The sequence below is a fragment of the Cygnus olor genome, chromosome Z (genome assembly GCF_009769625.2).
Source record: "Cygnus olor isolate bCygOlo1 chromosome Z, bCygOlo1.pri.v2, whole genome shotgun sequence".
Taxonomy (NCBI): domain Eukaryota; kingdom Metazoa; phylum Chordata; class Aves; order Anseriformes; family Anatidae; genus Cygnus; species Cygnus olor.
Genome location: NC_049198.1, coordinates 25,762,542 through 25,779,337, shown reverse-complemented (window position 1 = coordinate 25,779,337; position 16,796 = coordinate 25,762,542). Strand labels below are relative to the sequence as shown.

The window sequence follows — 16,796 nt, the reverse complement described above, 5'->3', positions numbered from 1 at the left end:
TGTTCCACACAAGAGGCTGAAAAAATAAAATTCGTTAGGAGACTAGCAGTTATGAGACTTTTTAAAAACTTTTTTTTCATCACTGGTATCATCATGGTAATTTTTCTTCACTCAATATATAACAGTGTGAGAAAGAAGGCTTTTGACTTAAACACATGCATTGGTGTTCAAAGCCCTTGCTATAAGACTGAGCCTTTAAGAGTGGTCTGAATGAAGGATGGGAAAGATTTGTACGTGCAAGGGATAGACACTTCTTCAAGAGTATGAAACAGCTAAAAAAAAAAAGTTGCAAAGACTGGAATAGGAAATGGAAGCAATACGTTTGTGTTCATGCCAGCTTCTTGAAGGAAAAGAGTGATAAAAGAACTAGGGGGAGTAGTGGCAGGGTATTTACCTTGAGAAAAGCCGTTATTGAGAATTATGCCCATTACTTACCAGAGATTGCAAGTAACAATGGAATTATTGTGGAGCTAATTGAGATGGGGATGTGCATGAGTTTGAGATGAAACTTGGAAGTGATGTGTGTGTTGCAGAGTTTTTTCCTTCGGTTGCAGTCTAGCAGCCTGGTTCTCGTAAATGTTTATGTTAACTGTAAGAGATTGTCCTCCTGTAAGTGGAAGATTAATGAACGTTTCGTCATCGTTGTCTTTTATTTGATAGATACACACAAGAGCTATGAAGCAACTCCCATTCCCAGTTGCCACTATAGAAGCTAAAGTGCTACTGAGGGGTCAAGAGAAGAGTTCCGGTCTCTGCACCTCCAGGTACTTACTATTCCTTGAAATGTAACAAGCTGTAGATAAACACAACCTTACTTAACTGGTCTTAAGTCCTTGCAAGGCATCATAGAAAATAATCTAAATTAATGGAATATGTTTAAAATTGCAATATTTTTATCAGAATATTTTTAAGGGCTTTAATAGCTGACTCCAGTTGGCTACGTGTTTCAGGGGGTGATCTTCAGGAAAATACTAACACTGCACCATTAATTTAAAAAAGTCAGCCATGTGGTTCTTTCATCACAAAAAATCAGCTCTAAATATGAAAATACATAATGACATTCTTCACTTTGGTCGATAATGAGTTCCACTTAAGTCCTGGAGTAATAAAAGCAGCATTTTAAAATACCCTCTAGACAAATTGTAACACTATTAGATTTGTGTAGTTTGTGGTTGCATTTAATAGAGCTTCTCTAAGTGCCTGAAAGGGTGTGGTTCCTCCCAACAGGAAGGGCTCCTGTCATATGGAGCGGCTTGAAGAGGAAGTTCAGGAGCAAATGTGCTTCCTGCATGAAAGTAAAGCTTAAGTTGTTTATGAGTCAGCAACTTCGAGTAGGAAGAAGGTCCTTCTCTATGCTTTTCCAGTAATAAATGTGTGTTAAATAATTCAGGAGAATATCAGACTCCTCCTTGTTTCAATCCAACAAAAATAAGAGCACAAGGTCATGCTACAGAGGTTAATTTAGGTTTGTTCATTTTAAGATAAATTTATTATCTAAACAATGTACCATGTAATTAGAGCCTATAGAAAGGTTCAGCTATTTACTTTCATAAAGTATAAAGGAAGATGTCTCACATATCAGAGGCACCTGTATGTGGAAAAACTTACCTATGGCAGCACTTGAGTACAAAAAGCTTGGTAAGTTCCATTAATTGGATGCCATGGCTCTACAAATTAATGGAAAAAAAATGATTGTAGGAATTTTACCCTGAATTAAACAATAAGGTTTTATTCAAAGCCTTTAATTAAAGCCATCTGTTTCTAAAAGATGAGCTGTAATTCAAACAGAAGTTTTGAATTTGAGTTAGAAAATACTGGGAAAGTTTACATGGCTTGTCTCAAGCAGGAATGAGGACTAAATGAACAATGGATTTCTGCAATCTAAAATCATTGTTTCCTTTTTTTTGTTTTGTTTTGTTATGTAATAGTCTAGCAGGCTATATAGTGGGGTATAAGGGTATAAGATGCTAGCCTTTACATGAATCTAGTGGTGCTCAATTATTTCTGTAAGACAGCTTTTAAAAGAGTTTTTCTTTAAGTTACTCAAAAAGTAAAATCTTACTGTCTCGAAGCTCTGTCAGAATTACAGATGGCTTTATTCGGTGGGTATGGAAGGCCAGCCACTTTACATGAATGTGTCTCCATATTTGTGTATGTTGTTTTTGTGAATAAGTATAATACACAGCAAATTATTTTTGTGTTGTTCAGCTGGAGCTTAGAAACAAATATGATTTAATATGATTTAAATTCTTTTTTTTTTTCTTCCAGATATTAAGTCTTTAGAGTAGTACTTGTTTTCAAGAAGTACTATGGACAACATGAAAAAAGCTGATGACAGCTCTAGTAATGATGGAGTTCTGCTTAGAATGGGCCTCAATGATAACAAAGCTGGAATGCAAGGTTTGGATAAAGAGAAAATCAATAAAATCATCATGGAAGCTACCAAGGTTGGTTTGATTACCTTTTTTCCCCCCCAGTGCTTCATCCCAACATCGTAAGCCCCTCTTCGTCCCAACCCCAGGTTTTATCCCTCACATGTGTAAATGGAGGACAGCTTTTAAGAAGAAATGCATGTATGGGGAGGGAGTGCAGGTTAGCATACCTGTGGATTCATGCACAGGGCCTTAGAGGAACACAACTGAATAGGTCATTAGGTGTTCCTTTTTTGCGTGAAGCAGTATATAAATAGCATGGTGTTGTTCAGAGGTATTGTGAAGGTTTCAGCTTCTTTAGGCTTTTTTCCCCTTTCCATTCCTTTTGCCCGCCCCATCACCCAAGTAGAGCTACCTCTATCGGTCACCTTTCCATAACTGATGAAGTTGATGGGACCATATTTTTCTAATACTTTCACTAGAATTCCATTGTCCCTGTCTTTTTGTCCTTCTTAAATGGTACTTGAGAGAGGCGGCTAATAGTGTGTGGCTTTGTATCAAAGATCCTCAGAGGAGGCCACAAATCTACAAGGCACTGAAATATTATTCCTCTTATTTTTTCTTTGCTCCTGCACATAGGCACATCAAGGCTTCTATTGATTTCAATGTTCTTTTACTTGTTCCCTATTTCTTGAAAACTTGGCTCTTTGTCATACACATGCCTCATAACAATATTCGGAAAAAAATATTTCTGAAGAACAATTATTGTTTCATCACCTGTTTTGAAATGGAATGAGCTGTAAAATAGGCTTTCAAAACTGATATACAGGCTTCTCTGTATTAGGATATATTTCTGTCAATAAAGCAAGAGAATATAATACCAGGTATAGTTCAAGAAATCTGAAAATAACCTTCAGTTCTTTCTGAAACTTACCTTCTTTTGCAGTCCTTTCAAAATTAAACCTACAAACACTACCCACAATTGTATTTCAACAAAAACTTATATAATTTCAGCTGTGAAATACTGCAAGAGATGTAAAACAAACAAACAAAACCAAAATAAAGCATAAACCCCCCTGCTTTAATACCAATCTTAAATATTTGTGTTGCCTCCCACACCAACATTCTGGTATTGATTTCTTTAAATGAGACTCTACAAGTCATGTTTCATTGCAGAGGGGAGAAAAGATGGTATGTATATCTGATGAAGAAAGAAAACGTACCCTAATTTCTTCTAAGCAATAAGATATGACATATAGTCCTTCTATTAATTGTTTTTACCATAATTATAAAAGAGAGTATTTTTGCTTTTTAATGTAAATGCATGGTTCTTATTTGACTGTTCTTGAATTCTTGGTGTCAGTGCACGTTTGGTAGTCAGAGACTTTGAACTACAAATTTGTCTACTTCTGCTGATTTTTGTCAGCTCGTTCAATAGAAGTTGGCACCTCTTCCTACAAATGTTATTTCTCTTGTAAGAGAAAAATATTTTATTTCCTGGTTATGAGTTTTCCTCTTTTCCATTTCATTGTATGGCTTTTTTCATTTGTTATGAGTTGGGAACAGGGATGTCACAACATACAATCTCTACATTGTTGTCTTCTTTGTATGTTTTCATTACATCTCTTCTTATTCATCCCTTTTCTTGAAGTAGCAATTACATACTTAAGAGTGAGGAATTTTATGCCTATTTGCTTTTCATCATCCTCTTCTAAATAGCTTCTAATTCTGCAATGCCTTTCAAGGTCAAATGGTTAGTTAAATACCCACCATTAGAAGTGGACTTTACTTATAATGCCATTATTTCCGTGTAGATTCAACAGTGTGGAAGTTTGACAAAATGCTTAGAGCATTTTTTTTTGAGCTTTATATTCCTTATTTTGAGGGTATTGTGAATAATAGTTTGTCATTTATCTCTACTGTTTCGGAAATTTTATTTTATTAGGTTTTAGAACAAGTTGGTTTGTTTTTTTTTTGTAAACATAGCAAGTTCTCTAAATTGTCTCTTATAGTTAGAATGGGTCTGAGAAGGATAAATGTTATATTTGTGTCACGTGAGGAGAGATATTTAAAGTACCACTGGTCTCTTGTGTTATATGAAAATCCAAAGCATGCATTACTGTGTCTCATGTTTTCTGTATCTAAAGATCAAATGTTGTTGGAGGAAAAGACAAAAAAAATAAAACCTTACTGTTTTTGCAATTTTCTTCAAGGGTTCCAGATTTTACGAAAACGAACTTAAAAAAGATGAACAAGTTAACCAACGAATTCAAAAAATGATGCGGCTAAAAGAGAAAATTACACAACAACAGCTCTTGAAAGCACAGTTGCAGGTACTAATCTTGTAAAGACCTTTTTTGGAGAAAATAGCAAATAAACATTTTGGTGTGTTTTAATTTACTGCAGTAAATTCTGTTGATAAGCACAACGCTGGCTGCTGTTTTGATGTTAGTCATGCAAACAAAAAATTGCAGTGTCTTGAGGATGTAAGCTTAATAAAAAATTGCTGGAAGAAGATTAAATAGGTTCTAAGACTTAACTAAAATGTTTTTATTTGATTAGAATGAAGAAAAGTAATTCCTGTTCTTCTAAATCTGTACAGTTTAAAGGGATGTCATTATGGTTTATGGAAGATTCATTAAATACTTTGTTAATAAGTATCATAGAAGTGTTGTCTACTTTCTGTTCTTAGAATGTTTATTTTTGTGTTAAATGACCTGCAATGGAATGAAGGTGATCAGAGCTGTCAACTATTCTGGATTAATTTATTCCTTATCTATGCTAATTAGTAAAATAAATAAATAAAAAATAATAATGGCAAGCAGTCACAAGAAATACAAGGGTCCTGAATTAGAAAGATGAAGGAACTATTTCTCTTCTCACATGCTAATGATAGAGAATAGTATCGTAAATATTACTGTGGGTGAAATATTGTTTAAAGAAAACTGAAACACCAGGTTGCACGCTATACATTCTTAGACACAACAAAATTAAAGTTACTTGTAGAGGCTTAATTTGCTTCCTTTTTCATTTGCACTGTGATTCAGTCTTTAATTACATGATTGCATGCTATTTTTCCCTAACAGGAAAAATTTCCTGTTTCATTCAGTGAAAAGTGCAGTGTTCACTGAGTGAGCAGTTACTCATTATTTACTGTTGTCCTCATTGTTCAATGGGTGGCCCCAAACCTTATTTGTTATACACTAGTCTAATCCATCTTTAAATGAAGAATTACCGACTTCCTTGTAGGCTTTTCTATGTTGTACACTCTTTAAATTATTCTTGCAATACTCAAGCAAAGTAGAATGATGTTTTTGATTTGCAGATGAAGAGCTCAGGGCACAAAAATAAATTAATCACACCCATTAATTTTGAAAGCCATTGTGATTACTACTATTACTAGGTCCTGATCTTTGTTGTACAACCTTTTTATTTGTTCACTGTATATTTTGAAGATCACATTGCTAAATTAGATGCCAGTTTCTCAAATTTGAGCCCAGAAAAGCTTGCAAGTGCAGAGTCCCTCTGAAAAAAATTTGTTATAAACCTGTATGCCTCAAGTATTTTTGTTATTTTATAGCATGATTCAGTTATGTCTCTGCTAGTCATTATTGTTAGTTTTCTGGGGTAGCATTTGAGTCATTTAATTATGAAAACTATTAAATTATGAAGCATGAAAACATACTTCCACTTCCATCCTTCTTTCCGACAAAATCTTTTATTCTACAGAGGACAGGATTTCTTATAAAATGAATTACATGGGTCTTATAAAATTATTATATAGGTATATAATTAAGAATATGTAGTGCATATAGTAAAAGTCAACATATTTGAATTGCTTTGACTACCTTTGTCTTTCTGAACTTGATTCTTTGATCTTGCAAAATTAATGTTGTTTTCTTTTAATGATTTGTATGAAAATTGCTTCATATGAAAGCAAAAAGAAGTTTAAAGAGAGAAAATACTTCATGTGGTTCTTACTAAAACCTGCATTTCAAACCCCATATTCGAAATCTTTGCCACTTGCTCAAATAAGTCTCCTTTTTTTCTAATTGAATAACTATTAAGTTAACTGCCATAGTGCATGAGGACTGTTATTAGAGGGTGATGAGAGGCATGCTTTTCTGATGGCTAATTCCAGATCTTTGACAACCAAGTTGTAAAAAATCTGGAAATCTTGGATATTTGTTCCATCCCCTGTATGCAAATAAGTTCTGGTCCATGATTGTTATTACCCTAATTTCTTTATCACAGGTTCTGACCTTTTTGCTCTCTTCTGTACTTTTTTTTCTGTACATTTTTTTCTATCCTAAATCTATTTTTTTTTTGTCCCATATCCCCAGATAAATATCAGTTGTCCTTCTGTAGTAGTTCTGAAGTAGTTTCTGTCTATACCCCCAGGGTCTGTGATCAAATCCTCAGTCTCCTATTTCAGCCAGTCTTTATCTCTTTGTGTGGGTTCCTCAATGCCTCCACCATTTCCCATGAGTTACCCTCCAGTAAATCTTCCCCAGGCTGTTATCTCCACCATGTCTCAAGTCGTCTTTGTCCTGTATGGATTCCTTAATATGTGCCGGGTATTATTTAATCACCTTCTTTAGGTCTTTCAGGTATGGATATACTTGGCTCTCATTATCAACTTTTTCTTTATTATCATTTTCTATCACTTTCTTAACAACTCTTTGTTTCAGTACTACCTCCTGATACAGTGTGAGAGAATTTGTTCTCTTACAGTTTATAAGTGGGAGATACTCTGGAATTACAAAGTTGTCTGCAAACATGAGTGCTGCAAGTTTTCATCTTCAGGTCAAGTTGTGTTTGTAGGATGGTTAGAGATTGAGATATGGCTTCGTAAGCTGGCAGTCAATGCAAGTGCTGTGATGTAAAAGTAAACCAACAAAAGAGTTCCCACATACGGGATTTTTTGGAGAAAATCCAGGTTACATAGGGAAACGATAGCATAAATGAAATATAGAATCTGCAATGTAATATTGGCTTTCTCACCACTAAAGTCTATGTGTGCCAAGCAATAGTTTGAAGTTTTGCTAGTGAATGCCCTTCTCTCACAAGGGAAATAATATACTGTATGTTATCATACAATTGTTATTTTTTTTAAAAAGTAGTATCATTATTTGTTATCTCTTCATCTTGTCAGATGCTTTTACAGGTATAAAAGATTTTGAATGATCCTTTTATATTTTTCTTTGATAAAGCAAATTACGATAGAAAACTTGTATTTTGCATAAGATAAAGAATGAGAGGTTACTCTTTAAATTGTATACAAGTAACTATAGGCAAAATTAAACTTATACATACAGGTCATACATTTTAGTGTTTTTTTGATCTAGAAAAAAAAATATTAATTAAAAAATGTTGTCCCTTTTTACCTTAAAAGGAAAATTGAAAGCAACTTTAAAAAACTTCTCTACCTTGCCTCTGAGAGCTTTTCATAACTTTTTTTTGCCCTACTAAAGAGAGATTTGCATAGGATTCTCAGAGTAAGTCTAGGTGTCTTTTGTTTTGGCATATTACTTTAATCAGTCACTGTTACTGAAGTTATATTTTCATATTTCTGTTTAGTGTAATTTTCGTTCATTCTTTAGACTGATACAGTATCTGATGAGTAAGTATAATGTTAGGAATACACTGGGGGAGTAAAAGCAAAAAGGTTTGTTATAAATATGATAAATTGAAATACAGAAATTAAGTAGCTAGAATAATGATTGACAGTAAAGTACTTCATTAAAGTAATTAAGCAACTTGAATTTATGAATAGCCTGAAAATGCTTTGTAAAATATAATTTAAAAACAAAAGGATGCTTTCCATGATGACAGTGTGACTTGAACTCTTGATGAATTTGTAATGTAAAGAAAATCAACTTTGTTCAGAAGGATTTAAGTGAAAGAAGAATGGAAGAAACTTCTTCTTCCATATGTATCATGTGAGTAGCTGGCTTTTTTTGTTATTTGAATGGCTTGCCAGCAACACTTTCCACTTGGGCCCTTAATCTTTCTAAACCAGTTTGCTCAGCCTCAGGGAGCATGGTGTACTCTTCTACATGTAACAGCCTAATCTGAGGCCCCAATTCACTGCTCAAATGAATTTGGAGCAAACCAGAGAAAAGACTTTTTCAGGTAATTTAACTGGGACATACATAGTTGCCTGTCTGTGTTCAATGTCTTCAGCTTCAAAGGATGAGATTTTAGATTAGGTGGTTTTTGTTTTTTAATTAAGCTGCTCTGCCAAGAAATAAGAAGGTAACTCTTCAAGTAACTGTGCAAATTGCACATAAGTATTTCTTTTCAGATCATAAACTCATTGCAGTTGAGCCAGAGACATTTCTGCAATGGTACCTTAGTGCCATGAATGTGAGTGAGTGTCCTTTTACTTCTGTCCCGTTTTGCAATGGGTGTTTCTTGAGCTCTGGTATGCCTGAAGCTCATTGCTAACAGCAGCAACCTTTTGTTTGTGTAAATAGAGGTTAGCATAGTCATTAGTGTGGCTGGATAATCACTGATAGCACTTCGTTCTCTTTTTTTGATACTTTCTCTTTTGCTGAGAACTATGTGTGGTGCTAACAAAAAGCATAATAAGATGTGTGAACAATTGGCTGACAGTCAGGCCCAGAGGGTTCTTGTAAATGGGGTTACATCAGGCTCGCAATGTGTCACTAGTGAGGTTCTCCAGGGCTCCATTTTAGGACCAGTCCTCTTCAGTGTTTTCATAAACTATTTGGATAAAGGACTTGAAGGTTTTTTGAGCAAGTTCATGAATGATACCAAATGGGATGGAGCTGTTGAATCCGTGAGGCCTTGCAGAGAGATCTGAACAAATTAGGCGGCTGGGCAATTGCCAACAATATGAAGTTTAAAAAGAGCAAATGTCAGATTCTGCAGCTGGGAAGGGGTAACCCTGGTTACATGTACAGATGAGGGATGAGAGGCTGGAGAGCAGCCCCACAGAAAGGAATTTGGGGGTTCTGGTCGACAGCAAGCTGAACACAAGCCAGCAGTGTGCCCTGGCAGCCAGGAGGGGCAACCCTACCCTGGGGTGTATCAGGCCCAGCACTGCCAGCTGGTCGGGGGAAGGGATTGTCCTGTTCTGGTCTGCACTGGGCGGCCTCACTGGGAGCACTGTGTGACACAATGCCAGAAGGACATAAAACTATTAGAGAGTGTCCAAAGGAGAGCTATGAGGATGGTGAAGAGTCTGGAGGTGAAGATGTATGAGGAGTGGCTGAGGTCCCTTGATTTGTTCAGCCCAGAGCAGAGCAGGCTGAGGGGAGGCCTCATGGCGGCCTGCAGCTCCCTCACGAGGGGAGCGGAGGGGCAGGCGCTGAGCCCTGCTCTCTGGGGACAGCGACAGGACCCGAGGGAACGGCATGGAGCTGGGACAGGGGAGGGTCAGGCTGGGTGTTAGGGAAAGGTTCTTCACTGAGAGGGTGGTCGGGCACTGGGACAGGCTCCCCAGGGCAGTGGTCAGAGCACCGAGCCTGATGGAGTTCAAGAAGCATTTGGACAACGCTCTCAGACATGTGGTCTGATTTTTTTGGGTGGCCATTTGGGGACTCAGGAGTTGGACTCGATGATCCTTGTGGGTCCCTATGATTCTATGATCTTAACAGAAAATTAAAGGCCTACTGATTTAAGTAATGCACTCATAGTTTCTAGCAGTGCTTTCTTTGTACCTCATTCATAGTCAAAAGAAACATAGATTTCAGAAACAAACACAAGATGTACAAGATTGTTAGTAAAAGAATGCAAATAAATTAAGAAGCACAATAAGTTTGTTTTTGTTGAGAGATCTGTATGCTCCTGATTCAGAACACCATGGAACTGATCAAGCTCGCAGTCTACGAATAGGAGATTTATCTTTAACTCTTTGAGAGAAAGGCAGTATTTTCTATTTTCTATGTATGATCTTTTCTTCAAAAGTCACTTTGCAATTTTGCTAACAATCCAGCCTTATATATATTTCCGTAACAAGTGCTGGGGAATTTTATGAAGTAATTAACTTTCTTACCAGTACGTGAACTTGTTTAAGACCTTTTTTTTTGACGAGACAAGATAGATGGTTCTGCTCTTTGAGTTACTGGTCTTTTCTTCACGTCTGAGCCAATTTTCTGAAGCGTGTAGCATCAGTTAGGTGTTGGAAATTCACATTCCATTTACATATTTTCAGGTGTTTTGTGTTTTTCTTTTTAACAACCTGCATCACAGTAGCAAAAGCTGCATCTTCAATGGGTCTTACCAAGTTTCTGTCTGAATCAGGTGGCGTATTTTTTCATGTGAGTGGTTTTGTTGTTTTTTGTACCGTTTGCTATACCAGTATTCTGTCTGAGAGCAAGTGTCACCAGAAACAACTTTTTTTCTTTTTTTTAAAGTCTTTAGAATCATCTGTCCTGTTACACTTCTGCAAGATTAATAGTTTTTTAATTACTGGCTTATTTTGTTCAGGTGGACAGACTTGTGATAGAACTGGAACAGAGCCGTAACCTTAGCTGTACTATTGTACACATTGATATGGATGCCTTCTATGCAGCTGTGGAAATGAGAGACAATCCAGAGCTGAAGGAAAAGCCTATTGCAGTGGGATCAATGAGTATGTTGGTAAGGCCAAATGTTAAGCTAATACAGAAATCACTTGCATGAATCTCAAGCATAATAACATGCAATAATAGCATCATATAATGACACTGTTATAAAGAGAAATGTTATGACTGTGGAAAGAAATAATAAATAGTAGAGGAACTGTCTATTGTTATGCCATGTAAGCTGGATTTTATTTTTTGGTAGAAAGTACTGATAAAATTTTAAAGGATGTAAGCAGACAAAGGGGAAAAAATCTATATTAATTCTCAACCTTGTCAGTCTTTTTTGTATGGAGTTACATGATTAGAACTTGATTATTTAACACTAAACTTAAGTGAGCAAAACTTGATAGCTGTACACTGAACTTACTTGTTCTCTCCTAAGTCTACTTCAAACTATCACGCTAGGAGATTTGGTGTACGTGCAGCCATGCCTGGATTTATTGCTAAAAAGCTGTGTCCACATCTAACTATAGTACCATTAAACTTTGAAAAATACGGCAAAGTGAGTAAAGAGGTAAGTCTGGAAAATGAAAACACTCTAACTAAATTTGAATGTACTTTGTTCTAGACTTTACCAGTTTGGAGTAAAGGAGTAGTTTAACAGAACAGACAGACAGAATGTTTAGTTTAAATGTTTAATTAAATGTTGGTTTTAATGTTAAATTCTTCAGTGACATGTATTCGAACATAAGTTAAACAAAACATGGGTGCTTTCGGGACAGGAGATGTTTTTCATTATGTCCACCCCTGCTACAGTTTTAATGAAATCAGTAGTAGTGATAAAGATAGTAATCTTCAAAACCGTGTAATGAGCTAGTGATACCAGTTGAGACCTGTTATTCTTAAAATTTCAAAATCATGGCGTGTAATTATTAGGAAGCTGCATGTACATAAGCAACATAGAGGTAATAATTACATATAATATATAATCATCATTTAGAATGCTAATTACTGAAGAGAGAGGCCAAGACCATTTTTGAGTTCAAGATGCAGATTCATTTGTTCTAAAAGAAGGAACTTGAAATAAAGTGCAAACAATTAGGGAGGAAAGAAGTTACATCTTGGTTGAATGCAAGTAGCTTTACTTAGAACCAGAAGAAATACTTAGCATACAAAAAAATCATGTTTAAACAAAAAAGGGAAAGAAAAGAAAAATATTTTGTAGATCTTAAATTCATGCATGTTACAAGTTCCTTCACTTCAATAAAATTATGCCAAGATGTATTTATATATTTACTTTTATGAAGCCTCAATCTCGTTACATAAATTGAAGTAAGCTACTGACTAATTTTGGTTGAATTTGATTCTTCTCACTTCCATTCCGAAGTGTGTATAAATATTACTCTTTCAGAATAGATTTGACCTTGGTAATAATCTTGGATTTCATGATATATGCTTCATTTGTTCTTTGGGGGTAAAGTATTAAAAATTATAGTTGTTTTGTGTTTTATATTTATGCTCTTCTCTTGGGATTTGGATTGCAAACTAAATAAATTTCATTTTGTCATTAAAAGCTGAGCAGTGAATCCTATCAGTAGTCATTTACAGAGGGATGAGGTGCACGTGATCAAATGTTGTGATACCTAAGAATTTGACCAAAACTGATAAAGAAAACATGATGCAGTCAATTTTTACTCCTTAAAAAAAGAAGAAAAAAAAAGTTGGAGGGGAAAGAGGAAGGAGGGAAAAGTAGAGATTTTATTCTGTTAAATTTAATATTTTGCCTTTTTGGAGGATGTATTCAGCATTAAAGATTTTCTGATAAGTTTTGCCAGTGGCACTGACCTGTGCTCTAAACCACTGGCTGTAACTTTCATTTGAATGTAATTTAAGATGTAGATTTTCTTATCTTTTATATATCTGATGTCTGACAGACAGTGCACAGATGGGTAAATCAGCTCATGTGCTCATTCTGAGGTTCTGCCTATTTCCTAGATCCCTGGAGTTTTGTTCAGGTGGTTACTGCAGTGACTGTGAACCTGGTGTCTGTCAAGAGCTTACTCACTCAGCTTAGTGACCAATGCAGTAAAATACAGTGCTCTAACCCCCCATTCTTGCCTGTTATTGATATCTTGCTACTTGAGAGAAATAGTACCATAATTTTTCTATATCACAAAATTATTTGTTTATACATGGTTTTAATATCGATTAGTCATCTTGAAGTTTCAGAGTACATTTGTTCACCTAATAATTGTCTGTCAAAATCTACTTTTACATCAACAAGGTTTTAAACTTCTCTATCATTTATGAAGGTTAGAGAAATACTGGCTGAATATGATCCCCATTTTATGCCTATGGGTCTAGATGAAGCCTACCTGAATATAACAGAGCACTTGGAGGAAAGACTGAACTGGCCTGAAGATAAGAGAAGATTCTTTTTCAGCACAGAAAGCACTACTGAAAAGGGTATGCAAAATACTCTTTCTGTTCATGCATATAGCATATGTTTCAGATAAGCTGTACCCATTAAAGTACGGGTATTTAAGTCTGGATGTAATTTGTCCACGTACTATCTACCTATTATTTGTTAGGTTACAGGTTCATTTCTGTACTAGTCACCTGTGCCATGCTGATTAGGATTTAGAGGTGAGATTTTTTTTTAACTCTTGAATACATATGTGTGAAAAGTGGTACTAGATTTATTGTACCCAATTACATGTTTTAGATTGTATTTTGTCTTTACAATTGAACATAACAATTTTGCAAATAAGTAGCAATAATCTTAAGACCTTATGACTTAAGGAGGTATAGAATAAATAAATGTATTGTTCTAATGTTAATTTGTAATTCACAAAAGTGTATTCTAGAATACTACAATGAGTCCTGCACATCAGAAATGTGAGAAATTGTTTGCAAAAGCAGCGTGCGTAAGCTCTATTTACATGATTTTACAAGACTAAAAATGTGTGAAGAAATGAGCACTGCAGAAGTACAGTAATGCTTAAAATATGGCTGGATTTCATATGGCTCTATAAGATGGAGTTGGACCCACACCCACAGCTGTGTATCCAATTGGGAATAATAAAAAAGGAGTCATGCAAGTAGTCGATCGAAGCACAAACTGGAACATTTGTATTATCAGTATTCAAAAATGATCCAAATAGCCATTAAGAGGGTAATGAAGGATACTTTGCTGAAAAACATTAGCAGGATAGAAAGAAACAAACTGGCATTGTCTTTACAAAACAAATATCACTGATACGTAGTCATGTGCCTCTTCAGACTTCTGTTATCTGTGTTCTTTTGAAGCACATGCAACACGGGTAATGTGGAATCATAATAGTAAAGTTTATAGAGTCAGACAAAGGGTTGTTGACATTCTTTGTTCTACAATAACTGCAGCTGAAAAGCTTGGTTGTTCTAGAATCAGATATTCCAGAATCCTAATATCTTTGGACAATATTGAAGAAACTTGTGCAAAGGATTTTTATTTCCACAAAAAGGAAGCATCTGGACTTCACTTTGATGAAACAAAAGTAAAGCCAAAATTGTGATGATTTTCTGCTGTTGCAGCAACAAGCCATTAAACCTTGATGATTCTCTGGAAATGAAGTCCAATCTCCTAGCCAATTCTTCCAGTCTCAGCCAAGTTAAAATCATATTAAGAACAAAACAGTTGTGGCTCTCCTTTCTTCAAATGAAAACACAGTGCGATCATTTTATCTAAATAATCAATTTTTTTTTTTAAACTGAAAAAATAAAATTGATAATCAACGCATCTCCACCACAGCAGAAGGAAATCAATTAAGTATATGCTGTATATGGACAGATTAATTTGTTTGTGTTTCTGTGTAACCTAGATAAAGAGGATATAAATGTGTCTGGCAAATTGAATGAAGATGGATACTCTTCTTCACCTGTGCTGTTTGAAGACAACACTCCTCTAATGGATGACCACCCTGGACAAAAAGATCAGTCACTGGAAAATTCAGTTGTCTTTGGAACTTCTGCAGAGGAAGCTGTGAAAGAAATTCGCTTTAGGATTGAACAGAAAACTCAACTGACTGCTAGTGCAGGTATTCAAACACACAAATAATGCTTTGTATTTCCATGGTGTCTTCTACAGTCATCTCAGAGGGCATTACAAGCACAAGAAATAAGCATTGCCACAGTATTGTGTTGCGTAGAAATATGCCCCCTTTGAATGTCTGTAAAGACTGATTTTCAAGTTTTTCAAGAAATGTTATGGCTATCAAAGCCACTCCTATTTTTTTAATCATAGAAACAGTGATAACTTTCTTTTTGCTTCTTTCTTGAATTAGAAATACTGTAGAAGAAGTGACCAGTGGGCTTAGGAGCTAATCTTAGCACTGGTGGTACTTGTTTTAGTGCCTCATATAAGTTGTTTTCATAAGCTTGTGGTTGTAGAGTAATCTGTAACCAATTGCTAAATTGTTGCTAGTTTGAATATTAGATGCATATTGCTATTTCTAACAGTTTCCCCACACTGTTCCTTGCTTAATACAGTATTAAAATTCATTAAAAAGCTAGTTCTTGGAGAAGTACGTGTTGAAGTTAATAAAATATTCAGTAGCTTTTTAATATTTAACCATATGAGTTTTCTGTCTTTTGTCTTCAGACAACCTACCTGTAAGGTAGTACCAGCTGTTTTGATGATAATCTGGATTAAGTCCCTAATAAAAATGAGAATGTTCTTAGCAGTTGTGGAAGTCAAGGGAAATTTCAAATTAAGCAGAGGTAAAGGAATGGATAGTAGGTGGAAGCAGATGAGATACCCTACGTGTTATTTCATGAATGGTGGCAAAATAATGTTGTTCTTATGAAATGTTCTTATTTTTGTTCTTATGAAGTTCTTATTGTCTTCCTGAGGAGAAGTTACTGTTTAGAAACCAGATACAGCTTTTAAAAGTGCATCAGGGATTTTATGCCCCCAAAACAAAAATGGTTAGAAGGGTAATTGAAGAATACTGATAAGTGATAATAAAATATAATTACTTCTGCCATCTTGACAATTATAGCAAGAAGCAGATAAAATTTCAGACAGCTAGGGCTGTTGTACAGTAATACTGTTTTTCTTGATAACCAATTCCGTAGTTCATTTGTTAGGCCAGTTGCTTTAACAGAAAGGAGCAACACCTCCTTATTCCTTCTAAACAGCATCAGTGAAATATTTATGCATTTTTTAATTCTAAATAATTTCAGCAGTGGTAGTCCACAAAAGACTAGTTTGGTAAATTTTGCCAAAATTACTGTAGTATTTTTACTGAACTATAAGAAAAAAATCTCCCTCACATTGAAGTTTATTATAATTACTGTTACACCTATTTCCTTTGTCTTACTATAATCACCATCATAAAATTGTTCAACCATTTAGCTTGTGGTATTTTTAAAACACTTGTTATTTAATCCCTTGTGACTGATGACATGTACATGTTTTGTTACCCTGACTGTCTCAAAATAGTAGGTACACTTTATCTGATGCATCAAGTATGTTTAAACTACTGTATGTATCTGTGTTCTCACATTACAAAATTTTTTTACTGGATTTTAACAAATCTTGTTATCATTAGTTACTGTTCTTTTGCCTTTGCTGAATATGTAGGCTACTCTTGTGCTCTTAAAAATTGAATTATTTAAATTTTGTCTTGTATTTTTTAAAAATGTTTTTTATTTCTTTGTTTTTAAGGAATAGCTCCGAATACAATGTTAGCAAAAATGTGCAGTGATCGTAATAAACCTAATGGGCAATGCAGAATTTCTCCAGAGAGACAGGCTGTGCTAGACTTCATAAAAGATTTGCCCATTAGAAAGGTAGGAGAAATCATGATATTTATCATTATGTTCCTTATAGTCTAAATGAAAGATTTTC

The 16,796-nt window shown here is 35.1% G+C and overlaps 1 protein-coding gene across 11 annotated transcripts in view; it reads left to right on the top strand.

The window, feature by feature from the left end:
- Window positions 1–16,796, top strand: part of POLK (DNA polymerase kappa) — a 35,646-nt gene that overhangs the window by 8,659 nt on the left and 10,191 nt on the right. For 5 of the 11 annotated variants that reach the window (XM_040541961.1, XM_040541964.1, XM_040541962.1 and 2 more), the window contains 8 exons: window positions 661–764; window positions 2,269–2,447; window positions 4,586–4,705; window positions 10,830–10,982; window positions 11,349–11,480; window positions 13,219–13,372; window positions 14,767–14,982; window positions 16,614–16,738. In XM_040541961.1, coding sequence (XP_040397895.1) covers window positions 2,310–2,447; window positions 4,586–4,705; window positions 10,830–10,982; window positions 11,349–11,480; window positions 13,219–13,372; window positions 14,767–14,982; window positions 16,614–16,738 — 1,038 coding nt within the window. In that variant the 5' untranslated portion in view covers window positions 661–764; window positions 2,269–2,309. The remainder of the gene's footprint in view (window positions 1–660; window positions 765–2,268; window positions 2,448–4,585; window positions 4,706–10,829; window positions 10,983–11,348; window positions 11,481–13,218; window positions 13,373–14,766; window positions 14,983–16,613; window positions 16,739–16,796) is intronic. The other 6 variants (XM_040541966.1, XM_040541967.1, XM_040541968.1 and 3 more) reach the window with 2 other exon arrangements.